The sequence below is a fragment of the Gossypium raimondii genome, chromosome 13 (assembly GCF_025698545.1).
Source record: "Gossypium raimondii isolate GPD5lz chromosome 13, ASM2569854v1, whole genome shotgun sequence".
NCBI lineage: Eukaryota > Viridiplantae > Streptophyta > Magnoliopsida > Malvales > Malvaceae > Gossypium > Gossypium raimondii.
In genome coordinates, this window is record NC_068577.1 from 34,083,038 (window position 1) to 34,104,085 (window position 21,048).

The window sequence follows — 21,048 nt, forward strand, 5'->3', positions numbered from 1 at the left end:
TGTGACTCACACAGGCTACCACACAACCATGTGGTAGGTCGTGTCGATTTCGCGAATTTGCACTCTGAACTACTGAAAATATCAATTTTTAGGTTTTTTAGGCATTTTAAGAAATATATATAACAAAAATAAGAAGAAGAGAGGAGTGAGTCGTCATAGAATACTCAAGAAAATAACTTGAAAAATACCATTGAATCCGATTCTAAAGCAGATTTCCATCAAGATTGAAGATTCGCATTTGATTTCTTAGGAGATTTTCATGAGTTTCTTTGTTTCTTTCGGTTATACTGTCACTGGGATATTTTTATTTTCAAGCATGAACTAATTTTCTAAATACATATGAGAGATGAACCCTATGATTGATTGTTTGATTTTTATTTTACGCAATAAATACTTAAATCTAATTCTCAATTATGTGTGCTTAATTCTTGGTTAGATATTTCTAGATTATTGATCCATGTTTGATGTGCTCAAATCAAAGGAGGAATAGACTCTATTTAAGAGTAGATCTTATGTAATTGAATGGAGTTGCATGCAATCCTAGAAATAGGACGACATAAATCTACTAGATTAAAGTTAAATCTAATAGGGGAATCTATAGCATGAGTTAATACAGTAATAGGGATTTTAATTAGAAAGAAATTCCAATTAATCAACCTAATGTCAGTTGCTTACTCTCGAAAGAGATATTAGCATAATTTAGGGATTTCTACGGATCAAGTTACTAAGTAAAGAAATTGTGTCATTTAGATTGATAGTGACAGATTTCATCTAGGTGAATTCTTTCTTGGGTGTTGTTTTGCTTCTTAGATGTTAATCAGTTATTTCGTGATTTATTCTTTGTCGTGTTCATTAGTTAATTAATTTAGATAATTTTAGTTTTTAATCAATCACTCGATTTATACGGTTAAATAATAAAAATACAGTAATTACTAGTACTTTTAGTCTTCGTAAGAATGATATCTTTGTTCACCGTAGCTATACTATTAATTGATAGGTGCACTTGCCTTAGTCAAATTTTTTGTTAGTTCACAACGCATCAACAATCTACAATCCTAAGGTTACATGTATAGTTCACTTACATGGAGCTCTACGTATTACTCGCAGGTCACAACCCGCATGTTTTGCAGCTCGTAGCTCTCCTGTTCGCATTTCATTAGCTTGCACCTTGACAGATTGCCAAATATGCGAGCTGTGGCACATTCACTACTGGAGGGAATGAAGCGCGTAGTCCACAGCTTGCAATGTTAGCTCGCCATATGTGCGAGATGTTGCATAGTTAGTCAACTCCAACATGCATAAGAAAGACTCAGTCTACAATCAAACTGCAAAAAGCGAAAATCAAAGAACCACTTCAACCAAAAGAGAAAATCAAGGAACTACTACACTTAAAAATAGAAAAGAAAGAAAGGGGCTCACTAGTATAAATAGGGGCAAGATGTTGAGAGTTGAACACACCACAAATGAGAGCATTTGACTCAGAAGCTGGGAGCAAAAAAGAAAAAGCATTAGCTTTGAGAGCATTAAGGTGAGAATGACACCTAGGAGAGGAGGAGAGCCACCGTGAGAGATTAAGCAGAAGTTAGCCATGGAGAACCACCAGATTCGACTATCATCCCTTCTTAAACATTTAATAGCCTCGGAGAACCACCATTGGCTATTCATCTTTCATATTTCCTTTATCTTAATTTTTGTTTTGTTTTTGTGTTGATAAACATGATTCCAAATTACCTTCTTGCTTTCAATTTAATGATCATTGCTTAATGTTGTTTTGCTAGAATGATTATGGATCTTTGATATATTATTGTTGATTCTTTGCTATTAATGTTTTTGCATATGATTGTTTATTCATTCAAGTATTTTACATGTCCAACTTACAAATGCATGGCCAACATTGGTAAGTAATTGAATTAATTATTTAATCTGAGAAGAGGTAATAATTGATAGACACACAACTTGAATGGTGCATGTTGAGACGATATTGAGAGATACTTGTTGCATGCGTAGTCCTTATGAATGATGCCGAAGAAGGTGATCATGATGTTAATTTGGCACATATGTATGTTAAGTAACTAAAAGGTTGATGTACGACTTTGAGAGAAGCCCACAACTTGAAGAAATTGGATTAATAAATCTTCATATTGCCACGAAGTCATCGTAACGTTTTCTAGCATTGTTTTTAACGATTGCCTATTATGGAGAAATAATTATACTAGCATTTCATGTCATTTGTTGTTAGTGATAAACTTTTCCACTGTTATTCTCTTTTGTGTTGTTATTTAATTTGCTTACATAATTTTCTTACATACTCAGTTTAATTTAGTTTGAGTCCTTAATTATATCATTACATCCAAATCTCTAGTTCTTACCAAATTGTTAATAGTTAACTTTGCAATTGTTGACTTGCATATACAGTCCCTATGATAACTCTATACTTACTACTTGTTTATTTGTTTACGAATGTGTACACTTGTACACCATTCGAATATCGCAAATAATTATCCTTGAATTTGGAGCCATTAACCAAATAATTAAGTCATCTACGAGAGGATGATAAAGTGCAAGTTAGTCTACCAAATTTATATAATCCTAATAGCTAGAAAAAAACCTAAAATCCTTTAAAGAGAGAAAAAAAGAATTTGATTGAAAGCTATAACCTCGGTGAAAATTTCTATAGAAAGGATAATTTAAATCACAAACAACAAAGTAAATCACTTCAAACTTCAATCTATAATAGTAATATTAAATTAATCGAATAAGTGTTACCAATTGTTCTTGATAAAATAATTTAAACTCATAACAAATTTAGGATTTAAAAATTGAAAGTTAATCGAACATACAAACAATACAACAAAAAGGAAGAGATGGCGATGATGGCCATTGAACATGGTCTCCTCTTTCTACCTGTCTCTTTGTATACTCTCTATAATTAATTAAACAATGATTCAGAGCAATCAAGAGAACCCTTCTTTAAAAAAACGAGAAAACTCATAACAATCAACACCATATGAACTCAACAAACATGAAGCCTACAACATAAGTTTAAAAAAATCTATAACAATCAACAAACATAAAGCCTACAATAGATATTGAAAAATAAAAAAATTAAGAAAATCTCTCAATGTAATAAACCATAAAGCAATATGAAGACACAACTAGAAATTGAAAATATTAAAAACTTACCTAAGTGTGAAATTAAAATTGGGAGGAGAAGGTTAGGAATACGGTTTTCAAACTTACAAAAGAAAAGAGAAGAAAAAAGAAGAAGAGATATTTTGGTTTGTCTTAAAATATAATAAAAGGATTATATTGATAAACAGAACACAAATAGAGGGTAATTTTATTTTAAAGTCCAGATTTCACCTGTAATCTCAAATTACCTAAGAAAGAGGCTATAATAGATTACACCATATATTAAAGGAGGGTTATAATGTGAGATTACAAGATGGTTGGAATGTTAAAATCCAAACATCGTAATCTTATTCCAAAATTTAATATTATGAACCATAAGTTTTATCTAGCAAACCAAACGCTCCAAATAAATTCTAATAATTACAAATAAAAATAAGGGTAAAATATTTAACAACTTTTTATGGTTGAAATATGTATACTCAAACTATTTAAAAGTGCCAACTTTTGTTTACTCAATTAAATTAAGATTTGCATTAATAAAAGGAAAAAGTTACAACTCATGGTGAATAACAATCACCAAATCAAATCACCTAACACAAAATATATTTGCATAGTAAACAGCAACAGACCTTTTCCTATTTTCTCAACACCAGAAATAGAAAATGATCAACTCTCCACTTCTATGTTATATGGCTCCATAACATTTCACCATTGTTCTACGTTTTCAATTGAATTTAGGCAATAATGTTAATTTTCAAATAAATTTGGATATTTATTTTTATAAGTTTATTATAGATTTAAATTTTTAATATTTCTTTTATTCTTGTACACTTGATATTGCTAGGCCAGCAACTATTGTTGACATGGAATAACTAACTCAGCAATCGTTAATAGTCACATCAACAATATTATTAGATTTAACAGTCAACCATTATGTCTAACAATCACAGGGCTTAATTGATTAAAATTTTCAATTCGAGTGTTCAATTAGGTACAAAAAGTTTAGAGAGACTTAATTGATTTTTTGTGAATGCTTCTATGGCTTTTTATACCATTCAGTGGCGAATCTATGGGATTGGCAAGGGCCCTAGGCCCTCTAAAATGAAAAATTTTCCATTTACGCCATTTTAAAATTTATAAAATTTTAAATTAGTAATGATAAAATTGTACATTGCCCCCCAAAAAATGATAAAAATTTGATTTAATCCTTTAAAAATTATAAAAATCTAGACTATTAAAATAGTGAAACTACATTTTTACTATCGTAAAAATATGCAATTTTTCTGACCTCGCCCTTAATACATTAAGCCTAAATTATAATATAGTTATAGTATGTGATAGATTATAATATAGTTAATATAGTATTATATGGTATAATAATGCAAATTATAACAACACATTTATATTGTATTATAATTATATAAAAGTAAAATTAATTATTATATTAAAAATAAAAATACTCAAAGTTATTTGAATATGTCTAAATTCGTCTTATCCCAACTAATCCAAATTTTAAAAACTTTAAACCCGAAAAAATTAAATTTAAACTTATCCAAACCTAAAAAAGTCTGAAGCCATTGACACTTTAATTTCAACCATCCGAACCCACCTATTTGTGACCCCTTTAGACAATTTAGGCTATATATTTCAGCTCGTGGAATCCATTGGAGGTGATGAGATGAGCAGGTCACATAAAAAGAAGCAAAATATAAGCACAAATTGAGCGGTCATACTACAAGGATAAGAATCTTAAATTAGACATTAGACCTTGCTTTCTGTTTTACGCCAAATAAAATATTTTAACACCCGTCTCAATTGGAAAATGTTGTTCCATTTAGAATAAATAATTTATACATTCTATAACACATTCAACCTAAAAAAAATCTTAAATATTTGAATATCTAAATAATTTAAAATTTATTGGTATAATATATTAATGTTTAAATTAATTTTTGTTTTAATGATGTAAGGTCTCCCAACAAAAATTTTATGTTTCGAGACATGCAAGTCAATAATTAATTTACTATAGTTTTCATGTCATGTCTATATATGTCTTGACACATATTATCTTGTATCTCAAAACATTTATTTTTAGCAAAAGGACTTTGAATGATGCTTGGATGCTCTCACTTTGTAATGGGACTTTGGGAAGCTTCTAAAATAGCATTTAAGACCTTAAAAAATTGTAATGAGATATGAAAATTGAAGGTCAATTTTGAATTTAGATTTAATAATTTTTACTCGAATCAATTTGAAAACTTTTATTTTTAGCTACATTAATTTTTGAAAGATTTGTTTTATGATTTCATTTATCTTAATCTGGAAAATAATGTTAATTAATTTTAAAATGTATTTAAATCTTTAAAAATGTTGAAATTAATTTTATGAAAATTTATTATATAGGTAAATATTGATTTTTGATAGAGTGACATATTGCTAAAGTGATCGTTTTGCTAATATCACACCATTTATCCATATTGATTGTTGGGATGGACAAGGGGTGTTACACATGGGCATATACTCCACAAACATGAAAGAAAAGCTTGAAAAGCTGGGAAGTCAAGGGTACTCAAGCAAACTAAAGAATCCTATAAACTGGTTTAATAGGATTAGGGGTGATACCAGTTCGGTTCTGTCGAATTTTTTTGGATTTTTGAACCGTATTATAATTCGATTCAGTTCTATTTTCAATTTTTTTCATATTAAATTTTTTTTGTCTGTTTTGGAATTTTTAGACTTACTTTCACATGATAAGCTTTGTTTTATGGGTTTTGAATATTATTTGACAAAGTTTCAAAGTGTTTTTCATAAATATTTCTAAAACAATAATTTTCAAGGTAAATAAAAATAACCAATAACTTTTATATTGTATTTTTAAACTATTTTTCATTATTTTGAATATGAAATATATTATTTTTGTATCATAAAAATAAAATTCAATTCAATTTCAAGTAATTACAATTTTTAACTTGTATTTTATAACCATCCAGACGGTATAGTTAAAATCAATTTTGCATGTTTTAAACAAAAGCTTTGGATTGGTGATATAAAGGGTTATAGTATAAATTTGTGACTATACTATAAGTGGATAGTAAAATCTAGCTTTATGTTTTATTTTGATTGATGTTAATCATTATATTTCAAGAATATGAATAAATTTACCACTAAACTTTGAATTTCAAACTTTGATTTTTTTAAATAAAATTTTACAATTAGATATTGATTTTAATAATTTGAAAAAGAATTTATGGAAAAACTATTGCTTCAAATATTTTATTTCAATGGAAGGAAGATCTAGAAATTTTGAAATAATATTTTAATTTATTAAATTAAATTTATTTTAATTGAAAATTGAATAGTAAATTTTACTCAAAAATCAAACTTTAAATTTATAATTCAATTAAACAAAAGTGTAATGGCAAAATTCAATATAAAGTAAAGCAGAGTGATAAATTTATCTTTTATAAATAATAAAATTATATAATGAAGAGATCATTTTAAAAATAGTGAAATTATAATTGCATAATTTTTATCATAAAAATTTAGATTGGGAAATGGAATTTTTGCCTTTTCATGGATAAAGACATCGTCATAATTGTTATTGATATGAAGTTTGTGAACATTATTATAGCAACTTTTTGTTTACCAAACTTACTCAACTTTATTACATCAACTGTCGTATGAGTTAATTTCATCAAACCATTGTTTTTAAATTTCAAAACATTTTAATTATATGATTTTGTATCAATAAGACTAAATAAAATGTCAAATTTTATAATTAAAAACTAAACATAAAATAAAACAGCAAAAAGAGAGAGTAAATGATAATATCTATAAAAGTTTGAAAACATTACAACCAAGATTTTTACAAATTCATTCATACAATATTTATTTTTCTTTAAAATTTTCATTTAAATTTGTCACATAAGATTAGACATGTACGATTTCTATAATGAAATTGGACCTGATTGATATAACATCGATAGTTTAATGATATAATTAAAGCATTTTGAAGTTTAAAGAGGAAATTAAAATGAAGGAGATAATGATGCAATTAAGTGTAATATATTACAAGACAGAAACTTAACTTACAATTTCTATGACTTTTGCATAAAATATGTGTGAGGATTCAGGAGTTAAAGTTATACACTGCACTGAATTCCTATATGGTAATTTAAGAAATTGATTACTTAATTACTGTTATCATATCTTTTAATTTTGGACTTAATTTTGGGAATAATTGTTATGGTAGTAAACAACTCTTTCTGATTCAAAAAGATTAACAAGCTTAGTCTCATCCCTTTAATGCATTTGCTTCTATGAGATATCCCACCATAATTTCCAAGATACACTTTTGAAACCAGAAGCCATCAATAAATAAGAAACATCTTTGAGTTGGATGAGCCACACAAAACATCAGATCCAAGTCATGGAAACCTTATGTGTCAAATTACCATGTTCTTCAGATACTTGCAGCATCTCACCACCCTCAAATGGTGAAACTCAAAACATGATGAATGCCACCAAACTGAAAGAGAAAGCAAGTGTTGATGATGTACATGAGCACCCAAAACCATCAGGGTTTCATCTTCCGCTCGGTGATGAATCGGTTGAACTCAGACTTTCCAGTATGATATCATCACCAAAGCCTCAGCAGCAATCATCAAAAGGTAGGGCTTTTACGTGTGGTTTTTGCAGCAAACAGTTCTCAACTTCACAAGCACTGGGAGGGCATCAAAATGCGCATAAACAAGAGCGTGCAATCGCCAAACGACGTAAAGAGATGGATGTAGGGGCGTTGGCTCCTCAACAGTATCCTTTCTATTCATATTCAACCCTGTCTCAAGGCTCTTTGTATGGATCTTTTAATAGGTCTCTTGGGATAAAAATGGATGCCATGATTCAAAAGCCTCCAATTTCGGGTTACCCTTGGAACTCCCTCGGCTATCGTTTCGGCCATGGCGGAATCGTGATGGATGGTTTACAGTCTCAGAAGAGTAGCGTTTTGCCTACACCTGCTTCAACTATAGCACCAAAGAAATGGACAAGCAGTATTGATTTTCATGTATCTGCAAGTGAGGGTTATCATCGTAACGATGCTGCTGATGATGATGATTCAGGGCTTGATTTGTCTCTTAAGCTTTAGTCTTTTATTTCTTGTTTCCAGATATTTAATCTTTCATTATGTTATAGAATTTAAGATTTAACTTTCATTTCACTCTGAAAATTTGTGTTTCAGTAAAAAAAAGATTTTTTTTTTCAAATTTGGTTTGTAATTGGAAATAAACTCTCTTCTGTTTCTGTTTAGTTTTTTGGTTTGATTAAATAATTATTAGCTTTTTAATTCACAAGATCATAGCCAACTAATTAATTGTTATATTTCATAAAGAAATTATATTTGAAAGTAAGGCATGGGATACTTCCTAATCCACTTTTCCAAATAATTGGTACAATTTTTTTTAAATAAAACTAAACGAGATTATTTGATTTGATAGCTCGGAAAATATGGAAAAGTCGAAATCTTTACATTTTCCAAAGTCTTCGTAGAGTACAGGTGACATTGTTAAAAACTCATTCACTTGGGCAAAACAGTTTGCTTCTTTCCATAGAAAAGATCTACCTAGATAGTAGGCACCGAGACCTTTTCTTGCTATGACGGAGAACTGGATTAATTTATGCACTGATGGAGCGGTGAAAGCTGTGACTAGAACTGCTACATTTGGAGGAGTTCTAAGGTTTGGAAATGGGATTTGGATTATGGGTTACAACAGATCTTTCGGTAATTGTTTAGATTTTTATGTTAAATTGTGGGGCATTCTCGATGGGCTGACCCTTATTCAAGATAAGCTATTTGAGGGTGTAATGATTGAAGCAGATAGTTTGGAGGTGGTCAAGACCATTCAAGATTCCTCTTTGACAATTTCAAATTTGAGCCTCATTAGAAGAATATATCGACTCTTAGCGAGGTTTAGACATTGAGTCATACAACATATTCCTAGGAAGTTGAACGAAATTGTAGATTGTATGGCTAAATTGACATTAGATACAGGTCAAAACTTGACAATGTTTGAAGAGATCCCAAGAGAAGTGTTAACATGTTAGTCTTGCTCAAAGTTCCTCTTTGTAATTAGCTTGTCTTAAAATTGATTTTCTTTTTTTTTTAAAAACTATTTAATTCTAATTATTATATGTTTTTCAGACGTAAATATGTTTAATTATTATATATATTAAACCGTTATATTTGGAAGTAATTTTTATTGTTTGAAAGTTTAGAATGAAAAAATCTCAAGTGAGGATTTATTTCTTATTTTGCATATATTTAAAATTAAAAGTATTGAATTGTTATGATTCATGATCACTTTAGGATTTATTATACAGCTCGCTTTTACATGGTTTCTCATTCATATAAGCATTAAATTTGATAAGACTTGCCATATTTGAATGTGAAACTTACAAATCTATGAAATAGCTTACAAATCCTAATATTTATTAAATTTGGCTCCTCCTATCTAATAAAAATCCTTTTTACCTGATTTATTTTTATTGACTTAATTAATTTAGATTTATTTTAGTTAATTAGTATCTCATCTCAGATCTTACAATATCTCTATCTACTGATTTGCTAAGCAGAGAACAGCTCAATTTTTATTACACCATAGCAAATATATATCTACTAATTTTAAACACATTCATATTTTTTTATATTACTATAAAATATTAGGTATAATCATAAGGCATATTCTCAGGAGAGAATGTAAGTTCAATTTTTAGAGACGATATTGTTAGAAACGGCACAATAGATTCCAAAAGGATTAAGTTTATAGACCATAAAACGGACATGAATAATACCTTAGTTATATAAAAAAAATAATTTTTTTATACTTAAATACTCATTTAGCTCCTGATTTTGTCACTTTCTTCCAAATTGATACTTATGAGTTTTTTTTTTCAAACTTATACTCCAACTTTTATTCCTTCCATGCTTTTTTTTTTTTTAATATCTATTGGTTTAATAAAACAAAACCCAAGACAGGACCCTTGGGTTGCCCAAAACACTCCGAAAACAACAATCATAAACAAAAATTAAATCGAGCCTAATATTCTAGACTGCTTCAGCAAGCATAGAAAAAATGAATTCTAGAAAAATCTAAAAGCCAAATGTATCTTGAGAAACAAATTTCAAGGGAAAAACCTTTCATTTCCTAAACAAGCACGAAACATATCATCAGAATTCTACTTCCCCTTTCATCTACAACTATGGTTTTTCAATCCAGGGCCTCTATCCATCGGCGATCAACTTCTACCATTGCTTCTGCAAACTTCGACACATCGTTCATCAGGAAAATATTTGTTCTTTGCTTAATCCCTTCATTCGCTAATTGATGCGCCGCTCCATAGGCCAATCTCTACACATGCATAAAGGTACAAAACCGGAATCCCTTGCTCAAAATTTTCACATCTTCAATATATACCGAGATTTTAGGTCTATCAATCTCATTTATGCTTGTTTCTTTATCACAGTAAGAGAGTCCCCTTCAGCTTCCAAACTTCTGATATTCAAATCTAAGCACATCTTCAAGGCCATAGCACAAGCCACTGCTTTAGCAGTAAACGGCGACGGAATATTCTCGTGAAAGGTAATTTTTGAAGCTATTACCCTTCCTCTTAAATCCCTTAACAAAATACCAGAACATGAACTCTCTTCATTTTTCCTATAAGCAGCATCGAAATTGACTTTTACACGTGTTTCTCATCCTTTTCCACCGTTCCATGACTCCACATTTCTCAGGTAAAATTCTTCCCAAGTCATCTAGTTCTCTGATGTATTTCTTTATAAAATTCACAATAGATAGCCCATATTGACTGCCCCTTTCATGCAACCATTTATTTCTATTCATCCAAATTACCTATAACGCACACACAAATAATCGACATTGACTTTGTGAATAATGTTAAAAAATGTAGGCACCAGTCTTTGTCGCTCGTATTTTCCAACTTTTGGGCCATTTAAAGCTCAAATTTTCCCAGACCTCTTCTGTAAATCTATAGTCGCGCAACGCATGTAGGACTGTTTCTGCTTCTTTATCGCATCTAAGGCAACGTGTCGTGCTCATCAATATCTTGTAATATAGGTTGTTGAAAGTAGGAATAAAATTGCAAGTTACAGGTCACACTATAATCTTGATTTTTGGTGGCACATTTAACAGCCACAATTTTTTGTAAAGATTTCCTTATGTATCTTGTTCTTATCTAGCAGTAGGGTTTGTAAGGCCTTCTATTAGGAGGTTGTAACCACTACGAACAAAATATTCTTCAGACACTTCACCTCTCCATGCTATGTGATCATCGCTTGGGCATTATGGCAAAGGAATTTTGAAAATCTTTTCAGCATCCCTTTCACTAAAGGTATTGAGGATTGTATCAATTTTCCATCTTCTAGTATTAGGTTCTATCAAATCTGCAACTAGTTGCACATCTTGATTACTAATCCCATCCTGAATTTACTAATCCCATCCTGGTATCCAAGCATCATCCACAATTGAAATGGAGGTCCCTATACCCACTTTTCAGCATAGTCTCGCTTGAAGGATCCCTTTTGTAGCCTACACACTTTGCCAAGTATATTAAGATAAATTACCTAAACATGCATTAATGAAATTTGTTAACGGGTAATATTTGGATTTTAACATTCTTGCTAACAATGAATTCAGATAAAAAATTAAATGCCATCATTGCTTTGCTATTAACAATAAATTAAACTTGGTTAAACTTTGAAAGCCAAGACCACCATTATCTTTCAATTTTCACATCGTTCCCCAACCACACCAATGTAACCCACGCTTTCCATGACTTTTCTACCACCAAAACTTACCCATAAGGTTTTCTATTCCCACACAAGAGATTTTGGGAGAAGAAAATAGGACATAGAATACATCAAAATTGATTGTAAAATATATTTTATAAAGACTTCTTTTCCTCCATACAAAAGAAATCTTGTACTCCAATTGTCAATTTTTTGGTTATGTGATCTTTAAGATTTTGAAAATCCCCTTGCTTTTCCCTTCCCACCATGTCTAGAAGCCTCAAATATTTTTCAGGATTATCTGAACTTCGGACTCCCAAAATGTTTTCCACTAGTTGCCTTTCCTGATCACAAACATTTGAGCAATAGAAACTTGTTGACTTATCGAAATTAACACATTGACCCATGCACCTTTCATACTCCCTCAGAATATTTTTAAACGCATTTTCCCCATTAACACTTACCTCGCCAAACAAAATACAGTCGTCTACAAACATGAGATGTGTAATTTAAGGGCTTTTGCGACAAATTTTAACCCCTTTTAATAGACCTTCTTCTCGGGCTAATCTCATAAGAGTAGACAAACTTTCGCTACAAAATAGAAAAAGATAAAGACTCAAAGGGTCTTCTTGTCTCAACACCCTAAAAGGATGAAAAACCTTTTCTTCTTCACCGTTCATAATGACCTTGTATGATGCTGTGAAAATACACCGAATAATAAGATCAATCAATCTAGCGGCAAAACTTATCTTTAACATTATGCTCCTCAAAAAACCCCACTCCACATGGTCATATGTTTTACTCATGTCCAGCTTGAGAGCTAAATAACCTTTAAGATTCGTCCTCTTATTTTTAGAAGTGTGAAAAATCTCATAGACAAGAAGAACAATGTTAGTTACCAATCAACCAGGAATAAACGCACTTTGCGCCTCATTAATACATATATCTAACATTTTTTTAAGTTTATTTGCAAAATCCTTAGAAATTATTTTATACATAATAGTGCATAGGCTTATAGGACGTAAACTTCTCAAATTTGTCGGGTGAGATATCTTTGGAATCAAAACAATATTTGTAACATTAATAGGTTTCAACGAAATACCTTGACTAAGGATTCCCAAGCAGTAAACACTAACGTCGCATCCCAAAATATGCCAAAATCTATATAAAAAAAATAAGCATGGTATTCATCTGATCCCGACGCCTTTGTTTGACCCATACCTTTTAACGCCAAATATAACTCATCTTCCATGTATTCCTCAGCCAACAATTTGTTCATTTCTTCTGAAATTCATCTCCCTACACCTCCCAAAGTATGATTCAAGTTTTCAACACCATTTGTGGTAAAAAAAATATTGGAAGTAACCTCGAGCAATCTGTTTCATCGTTTCTATCTCTCTAATGTCCCTTCCATTTTCATCGTTCAGACTGTGAATATTTTTCATCCTTCTTCGCTGGGATGTAGTTTGTGAAAGAATGTAGTATTTCTATCTCCATGTTTTAACCAATTCGTACACGCTCTTTGTTCCCAAAAGACTTCTTCTTTCTTGACCTCCATGTTAAAATGTAACTTAACCTCCATTAAATTCTCAAGATTTTCCTCATCTCTCTCCTAATTATTTAGAGACTCCATTTTCTTTGTAATATCTTCCATAAGCCATCGTCATTTCATGCGGATCTTTCTCTCCCAAGCTTTCAAACCCTTTTGCAACAAGATCAATCTTTTTCATATATTTTCAGAACTAGTCTCCCAAGGCCTTCGAATTTCTCCCTCACACAATTCTTCTAAAGTCCACCAGGCTTCAAATCAAAAGCTTTTCTTCAAGTGTCTGCATTCATCATTGTCTATTTGGATAAATAAAGGACAATGATCAGAGAAAGAATGGGGTAAATGTCTTATCAAAAAATTTAGAAAATAATTCATTAAATTAGTATTGGCAACACTTCTGTCAAGCCTTTCTCTAATGTTTTTATTTGGGAGATTTCCCATTTGCCCACGTAAACCATGCTCTCGAATATCCCTTATCCACTAAAGAGAAGTCTTCTAGAGTCTTACGAAAGTCATCCATCTTTTTTTCCTCCCTCGGCACCCCATCCTTTTTTCATGCTCATACAATATCTCATTGAAGTCCCCAAAGACAACCCATGGATGATTTTGATCCATTCCAAATCGCCTCAATAAATTTCTTATCTCCTCCTTTTCACGAAGAATAGGAACCCCATAAAATCTCATCTACCATTTTGAAAACCACATCTACGATAACATCTTCCCATCCTATAACAGTTTAACTTCGTCTTCATAAAGAAGACAATTTGGGGACAAAATTTCTTCAACATATGTTGAAGTCTTCTAATAGCCTACGAATTCCCTAGCCCGCGGACATTCCAGCTTAAAAGTTTTATTGCTCCCGGTCAACTAGCCTATTGGTAGTCGTCAACCTTTGTTGAATTTGAGCATCGATTTGCTCCAAATTGGGCCTTATTGAATTTGATAAAATAGAAATGCCTAAGTCCATATTGTCAAACCTGAGCCATTTCTTCCCATCACCATTTTTTATTGGGCTATCTTCCATTATGGCATGATCCATTTCATTATAAGGACTCCCATTAGCATTACCAGCTTGAATCTTGCACCCTTTCAAGTTATATCCCAAGATGAGATTGATTGCCATTCCCAATTCTCCTCTCATCAAATCCCTTGAATTTCACCCCCACCATTATTTCCCCAATTAATGTCATATTTCTCACAAAGCCAAACGTTGTTCATTGTTGATGCCCTTCTAGTATTCGCCCTCAATGTTAATTCTCATCCCATTTCCATCTCCTTCAGTTCTTAATTATGGGTGAGTTTGGATGGGTGATGCGTTTATGTACGATTAGTGTAAAAACAACGGTGGCGGTAAGATTAGATACTGTAGTGATACTGTAGCGTGAGACAAAAAGTAAGTTAAACGCACCGCACTACAACCAATCGCCCATCCAAATCCACCCTATGTCTTTTTGGGCAAATATTATTACCATAGCCTAGATATCCACATAGAAAACAAAATAGAGTTATTCTTTCATATTGAAAATTCACATAAGTGAATTTTAACTAAGATATCATATTTTTTTGTCATTTCAGTGGTTTATGAATGTCTATCTACATTCGGATACAAAAAAGGAATTTCATTCTGCGATTCAACTGTTTCATGTCGTAGTCAATGAATTCTCCAATAAAGTCACCAAATAATTTTGCCATGGATTCCTAGAAAAATCCCGAAGGGAGATCATGAACTTGGATCCAAAACGAAGAAGAAACAATAGGAACTTCCATTGGATCTTTTTCCTCTTTTAATCGGTGAAAAAATAGTAGATGGTTATTAAAAGTCCAAGAAGCACCCATAATCACACGCTCGATGTCCAAGTCATGGAAAATTTTGAACAAATATCGCTTCCCACCCAGATCTGAGATTTAAACTCCTCCCAACGGAAGCCAAAGATTTGCCATCGTGTTCTTCATTGCCGAAAAGTGCACCACACACATTGTTAACAAACATCCAACTAGACAACAATCATAGATCGATTTCCATAAGATCCCATCAATAGGCAAAATCAAAACTTTTTTTCACCATTCTTTATATTGAGATATGCTAGTTCTTTTTCCATTTCGACAAGGCCCTAATAGAACACTCTTCAATTGAAAACAGTAGAATAGAACAACATGAATAAAAGGGAAAAAACACAACAATGTGCTACAAACAGCAGGCTATAACCGTGCTACAGAGAGCGGACTCTTTCCATGCTTTTGATCCTTTTTTATAACGGCTTTAAATTTAAACATGTGATGCTCTGAAATAAAGACACATGGTAATGATGCATCTTTTCCAAATTTATGTTCTCATATCTTTTTTTCATTTCTCTTTGTAGTTCCTCTCTCTTATTTTTCTTCAGACAAAACATCCTGGAATAAATAATAGTTCCAATGGAACTTTCTCTTCTATCAAGTAAGGGTAAGCATTTGATTGAATCGAGTCGAATCAAGTGAAAAAATTTCAAGTTGACGAGTTTTAGTTTATCATCCTAACTCAATTTGAAAGTTTTTCGAATTGAGTAACGTGAAATTATTCGAGTTAAATTAAAAAATTAAACATGTTAAATTAAAATTCGTTATTGTATAACTAATTATATGTTAGAGCATATATATTTGAAATTTTTCTCAAAGTAAAATAATAATAAGATACTTTAGTATGATAAACTTGAATCATTAATTAACTTATTTAGGTCCTCAAAATTTTTTTTAGAAAATTCTTAAATTTTAATATTTTTATATATTATTTAGAATTTTTTAAAAATTGTTATAGTTTTTAAAATACAATTTTTAATTTTAAAATTATTTTGAATTTTGAAAATTATTTTGAATTATTTTGTAATTTTGTTGAGAGAGATCAATTTGCTCATTTTCAAAAATTGTTAGGTACCAAAAGGATATTTACACCAATCGCTTATTCAAATTATTAGAATTGTTTGAGTTATTTGAATTGTAAAATTCAACTCGATTTGAACTTGAAACTCATATTACTGATTTGAGTTTACTCGAATAACTCGATTCGATTAACTCGAAATTAAAAAAAATAATTTTTCGAATTAAATCAAGTTTTGCTCAGTCCTACTATCAAGGATTGGTTCGTTTATCCATAAGTGAAAGCATTACTTTTTATTATTCTCTTTATTATTATTAACAAATCAAATGATCACAACAAATTATCTTAAGAATTATTACATTCTATACCTATAAAAAAGGTTTGAAAAAATTAAAAGAATATTCAAAATAAAATATAAAATCATTCAAAACTAAAAGAAATCTAAATCCAAATGATCCTCGTTGATTATGTTCATATGGATCATCATTCATCAAGATTCATTATTTTTCAAAATTGGCTCTTAATAAATGAAATCTAACAATCTAGAAAATGTTTTTCAACTATGAAAAGGTGTAAAATCTCCATCTTTTAGATTTTCAACATTTAAAATATATGTAAAAATAAAATAAAAAGACAACAACTCAAATTTCATTTTTCAGTCCTCAAGTAAAAAAAGAAGATAGAACAATGAAAAAATGTAGTGAAGAGGAAAATAGGGTGAAAAACCTTGATATATGCACGAGAGGAGAGGAATGTTAGTGTATAAGATTATGTTAGGTTGTTATTAATCAGTTATATAGTCTGGTAAATTGTTAGTAGAGTGGTTAGCAACAGTTAGTCACAGTTACTCATGTATCTAAGTCCTATTCCTGTACTGATCCAAGCAAGCTAATAATACTAGAATATTGAATCATTGGTTCTTTGAATTACTCTCTATTATTTTGTTTTTCATACACTTACTAACATGGTATCAATCGCCTGAGTTCCTGGAGGTCCTTCCCATTGTCGATCCATGGCCAATTCTTATGATTCTACCACTGATGATCGTGGTAGTCCCTTATTCTTCGAATCTCATTTGGTTCAAACGTTTTCTCGTCATGATATAGTGAAGTTAGATGAAAGAAATTTTGTGCAATGGCAACAACATATCCGATTAATAATTGAAGGATATGAACTATTAGGATTTCTAGAAGGAACCTTACCTGCTCCTCCTCGTTTCGACTCTACTCCAGTTAGAGTTTTGACTCCAAATCCCGATGCCTCTGTTTGTTCAACAAGATAAGCTTCTTGCTTCTTGGTTACTCTCAACGATTAGCTCTTCCTTGTTATCTTGTTTTACAGTTGTGAAATCGGCGTGTGAGGTTTGGAGCACTGCGAATTGCCTCTTCGCCCCTGCCACTGGAGCAAAGTTGTCGCGCATAAAGCACGAACTTCACTCCATCAAGAAATGGGTAATATCTATCAAAGAATACTTGCGTGTTGCTTAAGGCATCTGGATTTGTGGTACCAAAGGCAGAAAAGGTGGATATCATCCTTGCCGGTCTCTCGTCGGACTATGATGTCGTTCTAACCTTGGCCTCATTCTTTACTAAAACCTTTCCTCTCCAGAATCTTATTGATGTGCTTCTGGAGTTTGAGAATCGTCAAGCTCGTGCGGTGGCTAACGCGTCATTTCATGCGTATCTGATGGAGGTTGCTTTGATGACACCGGTGACGGACTCCGTGCGTGGTGGTTGTTCTTCTACTGCTCGTGGGCTTGACTTTCAGACTCAGCTTCAATGCCAAATCTGCAATAGATATGGACATATGGCGCAACAGTGTTATTATAGGTTTGACCGCAACTATAGTGGCCCCTCTACTTCGGCTCCGACCATGGCTTCGGCATTCTCTTGTCGTGTAGGCCAAGGATTGCACGGGGATGGTTTTGGTGAGCCTGGCTAGTGTCCATCGACTCGTGGTGGTTCGATTTTTTTCTGTGGACCTGGGTAGTATGTTGGATCCTTAGTGGTGGCCTCGATGGTGTTTCCCTACGACTCTTCGTGGGGCGGGTTGCAAAACAAATTTTCTATGCCCCTTCCGTCATATGTTAGGGTTTCTAAATCCTTTGTTGATAGTCATGGCAATGGGGCAGGCCAAATGGGGTTGCATCATACCTGCACTATGGCCACAATGATGCCCCTTTCTTGCCGCACGCTTTGGGTCAACACTGTGGGCCGAATTTTGGTGCTACTAGGCTGGTTGCTTTAAGCCATGATTTTGGGCTGTATGGTACTGGTTGCGTTAGCCCCTAATGTGGGTCAGAATATTGGGCTGAATGCCAATTTTGTTGGGCTTGAGACTAATGGTAATATTTCAATCCAAAATAATGGCACCCGTGTGCCGTGGCAAATTAAACCATGGGCTCGTGTTCATGATGTTAATACCTCGCCGAGCGTTGGGTTACCTCGTATCTCTAATTTTCATGCATCTAATTTTTTACCACCTCTAGTCTGATGCCAATACGACTCAATATGGGTCTAATTTTGATAATGACAATTCTTATATTCCTATGCCTGTAGGGACTTCCTCTTGGTGCCCTGATTCAGAGGCTACACATCATGTTTGTCGAGAGGCCACCGCTTTGCATGAATCCATGCCCTACTCAGGTACATCTCCTCTTCTTATGGGTGATAGGACTCCTACAAAAATGTCGTGTGTTGGGAATTCTATTTTACCTGCAAAGAGTAAGAGGCTTGATTTGTCTAATGTTCTGTGCATTCTAACATTGCGTTTGGTTCGCTGTATTAGATTAAAGGTGTATTGGATTAGAGGTGTAATAGCAAATCAACTGTTTGGTTGAATGTAATGGAATAGAGGTGTAATAGTAATCTTGTGTTTGGTTGAATAGAATAGAGGTGTAATAGCATAATGGAAAAAACTAAAATGACTAGAATACCCTTAGCATAAATTTGTTTTGGTAAATGATTATTGTTATTGTTATTTAAATTTTAATAAGATTATTATTATCAATAATAAATATTTTAATCATATTTAAACATAACTATTATTAAACCCATTTTAATAAAATATATAATTTCATAAAATTCTTAATAATTAGCGAAATTTGTTTTGGTAATTATTGTTATTGTTATTTAAATTTTAATAAGATTATTAATATCAATAATAAATAATTTAATCATATTTAAACATAATTATTATTAAATATATTATAATTAAAATATATAATTTAATAAAATTCTTAATAATAATATTCTTATATGAATTTACTCAAATCATAATATATGATCTTGTAAAATATAAATTAACATAATTATTATTAAATATATTATAATTAAAATATATAATTTAATAAAATTCTTAATAATTAATATTCTTATATGAATTTACTCAAATCATAATATATGATACTGTAAAATATAAATTAACATAATTATTATTAAATATATTATAATTAAAATATATAATTTAATAAAATTCTTAATAATTAATATTCTTATATGAATTTACTCAAATCATAATATATGATACTATAAATGAAAATTTGAAATAATTAATATTAAATATATTTTATTTAAAATATATGATTTAATAAAATTTAAAATAATTATAACTAATAAATTATATTTTATGAATTTGTATAATTTAAAATAATAATTATTACATATAATTTAATAATTAATATTAAATATAATTTAAACGTGATATATAATTTCATAAAATTCTTAATAATAAAATGTTCTTATATGAATTTACTAAAATCAATATATAACTTGAGAATTATATTTTGCCTAAACATAATTAACTTATATTAAGAAAATGTTAGATGAAAATGGAATTGTACATCATAATCCATATGTTATATAGTTTTACAACATCAAAAAGTTTGAACATTGATATTTAATGGTGAGAAAGAAATCTTCTGACCCATTCCAATCGGGCAACAGAAGGTAAACTAAAGAAAACGATCATTTGAGTTGGATGATCGGGAATTTTACTCAAAGCATCATACCGCTGATCGTCGGTTAAACCTTCAATTGACCATAAGGCTGAATATAAATTTGAAGCTTTTCTTCCATCTTTTCTCTCGACTTCTTTGAACTACCACCTGGAGGCCATAGTCCTCATCGATTTGATCGCCAACGGCCTGGATTTTTCCCCAACAAAGTGGCAGCCTCTTCAAATGAAGAATACACATTATCACGAGCATCAGATTTCTTCTTTCTCTTGTTTGAAGATGAGGAACCCCCTTGGTCTCTATCTCCTCGCGGATCTGTACCAAAAACATCCATGTCGTCTAAAGAGACGTCAACTTTGATCATAGAATGTGTTTCTCTCTTCATTCATATCTGTAGTACGTTCATCCTCAGCATGTATTTCTTCAAGAAAATCAGCAGCTGTTTGAGCGTCTTTCCTAGTCGCCCGATCTCTTGCGTATATCGCAGTAAGCTGGTTGTAGTAAGGGAAAGAACGATGTCTGAACTGAGAGGCTTCTTTGTGACTCTAGAAAAATGAGGAAATCATATTAGTTATAAGTTTTGTAAAAAAACAAATAAATACTTGAAATACATTTTACCTTTACATAGGATTCCCAAACTGCATCTTCAGCAACAACGAGCTGCCTATGCTCGTCCCAACCAAAAACCACTGTTGTTTTGGCCATTAAGCATGTCGTAGACGACTGACCATTCCATTTTTAGGCACCTAATCCGA

At 31.4% G+C, this 21,048-nt stretch overlaps 1 protein-coding gene and 1 long non-coding RNA gene across 3 annotated transcripts; both read left to right on the top strand.

Annotated features, from left to right (window-relative positions):
* Window positions 1–7,561: 7,561 nt before the first annotated feature.
* LOC105781982 (zinc finger protein KNUCKLES) lies at window positions 7,562–8,278 on the top strand. The gene has a single exon (XM_012606488.2). It carries the CDS (start codon window positions 7,562–7,564, stop codon window positions 8,276–8,278), a length of 717 nt encoding a protein of 238 aa, XP_012461942.2.
* A 1,902-nt stretch (window positions 8,279–10,180) lies between these two features.
* Window positions 10,181–19,189, top strand: LOC105781110 (uncharacterized). Of its 2 annotated transcripts, none has more exons than XR_001129499.2 (4): window positions 10,181–10,554; window positions 10,654–10,769; window positions 10,855–10,921; window positions 18,897–19,189. It is a non-coding gene; the product is annotated as an uncharacterized LOC105781110 (long non-coding RNA). The 2 variants fall into 2 exon arrangements; XR_001129498.2 differs by lacking the exon at window positions 18,897–19,189 and adding an exon at window positions 11,098–11,605.
* Window positions 19,190–21,048: the final 1,859 nt, after the last annotated feature.

Coding starts and splice junctions, on each gene's coding strand:
- LOC105781982 (XM_012606488.2), top strand. CDS start 7,562: ATGGAAACCTTATGTGTCAAATTACCATGTTCTTCAGATACTTGCAGC.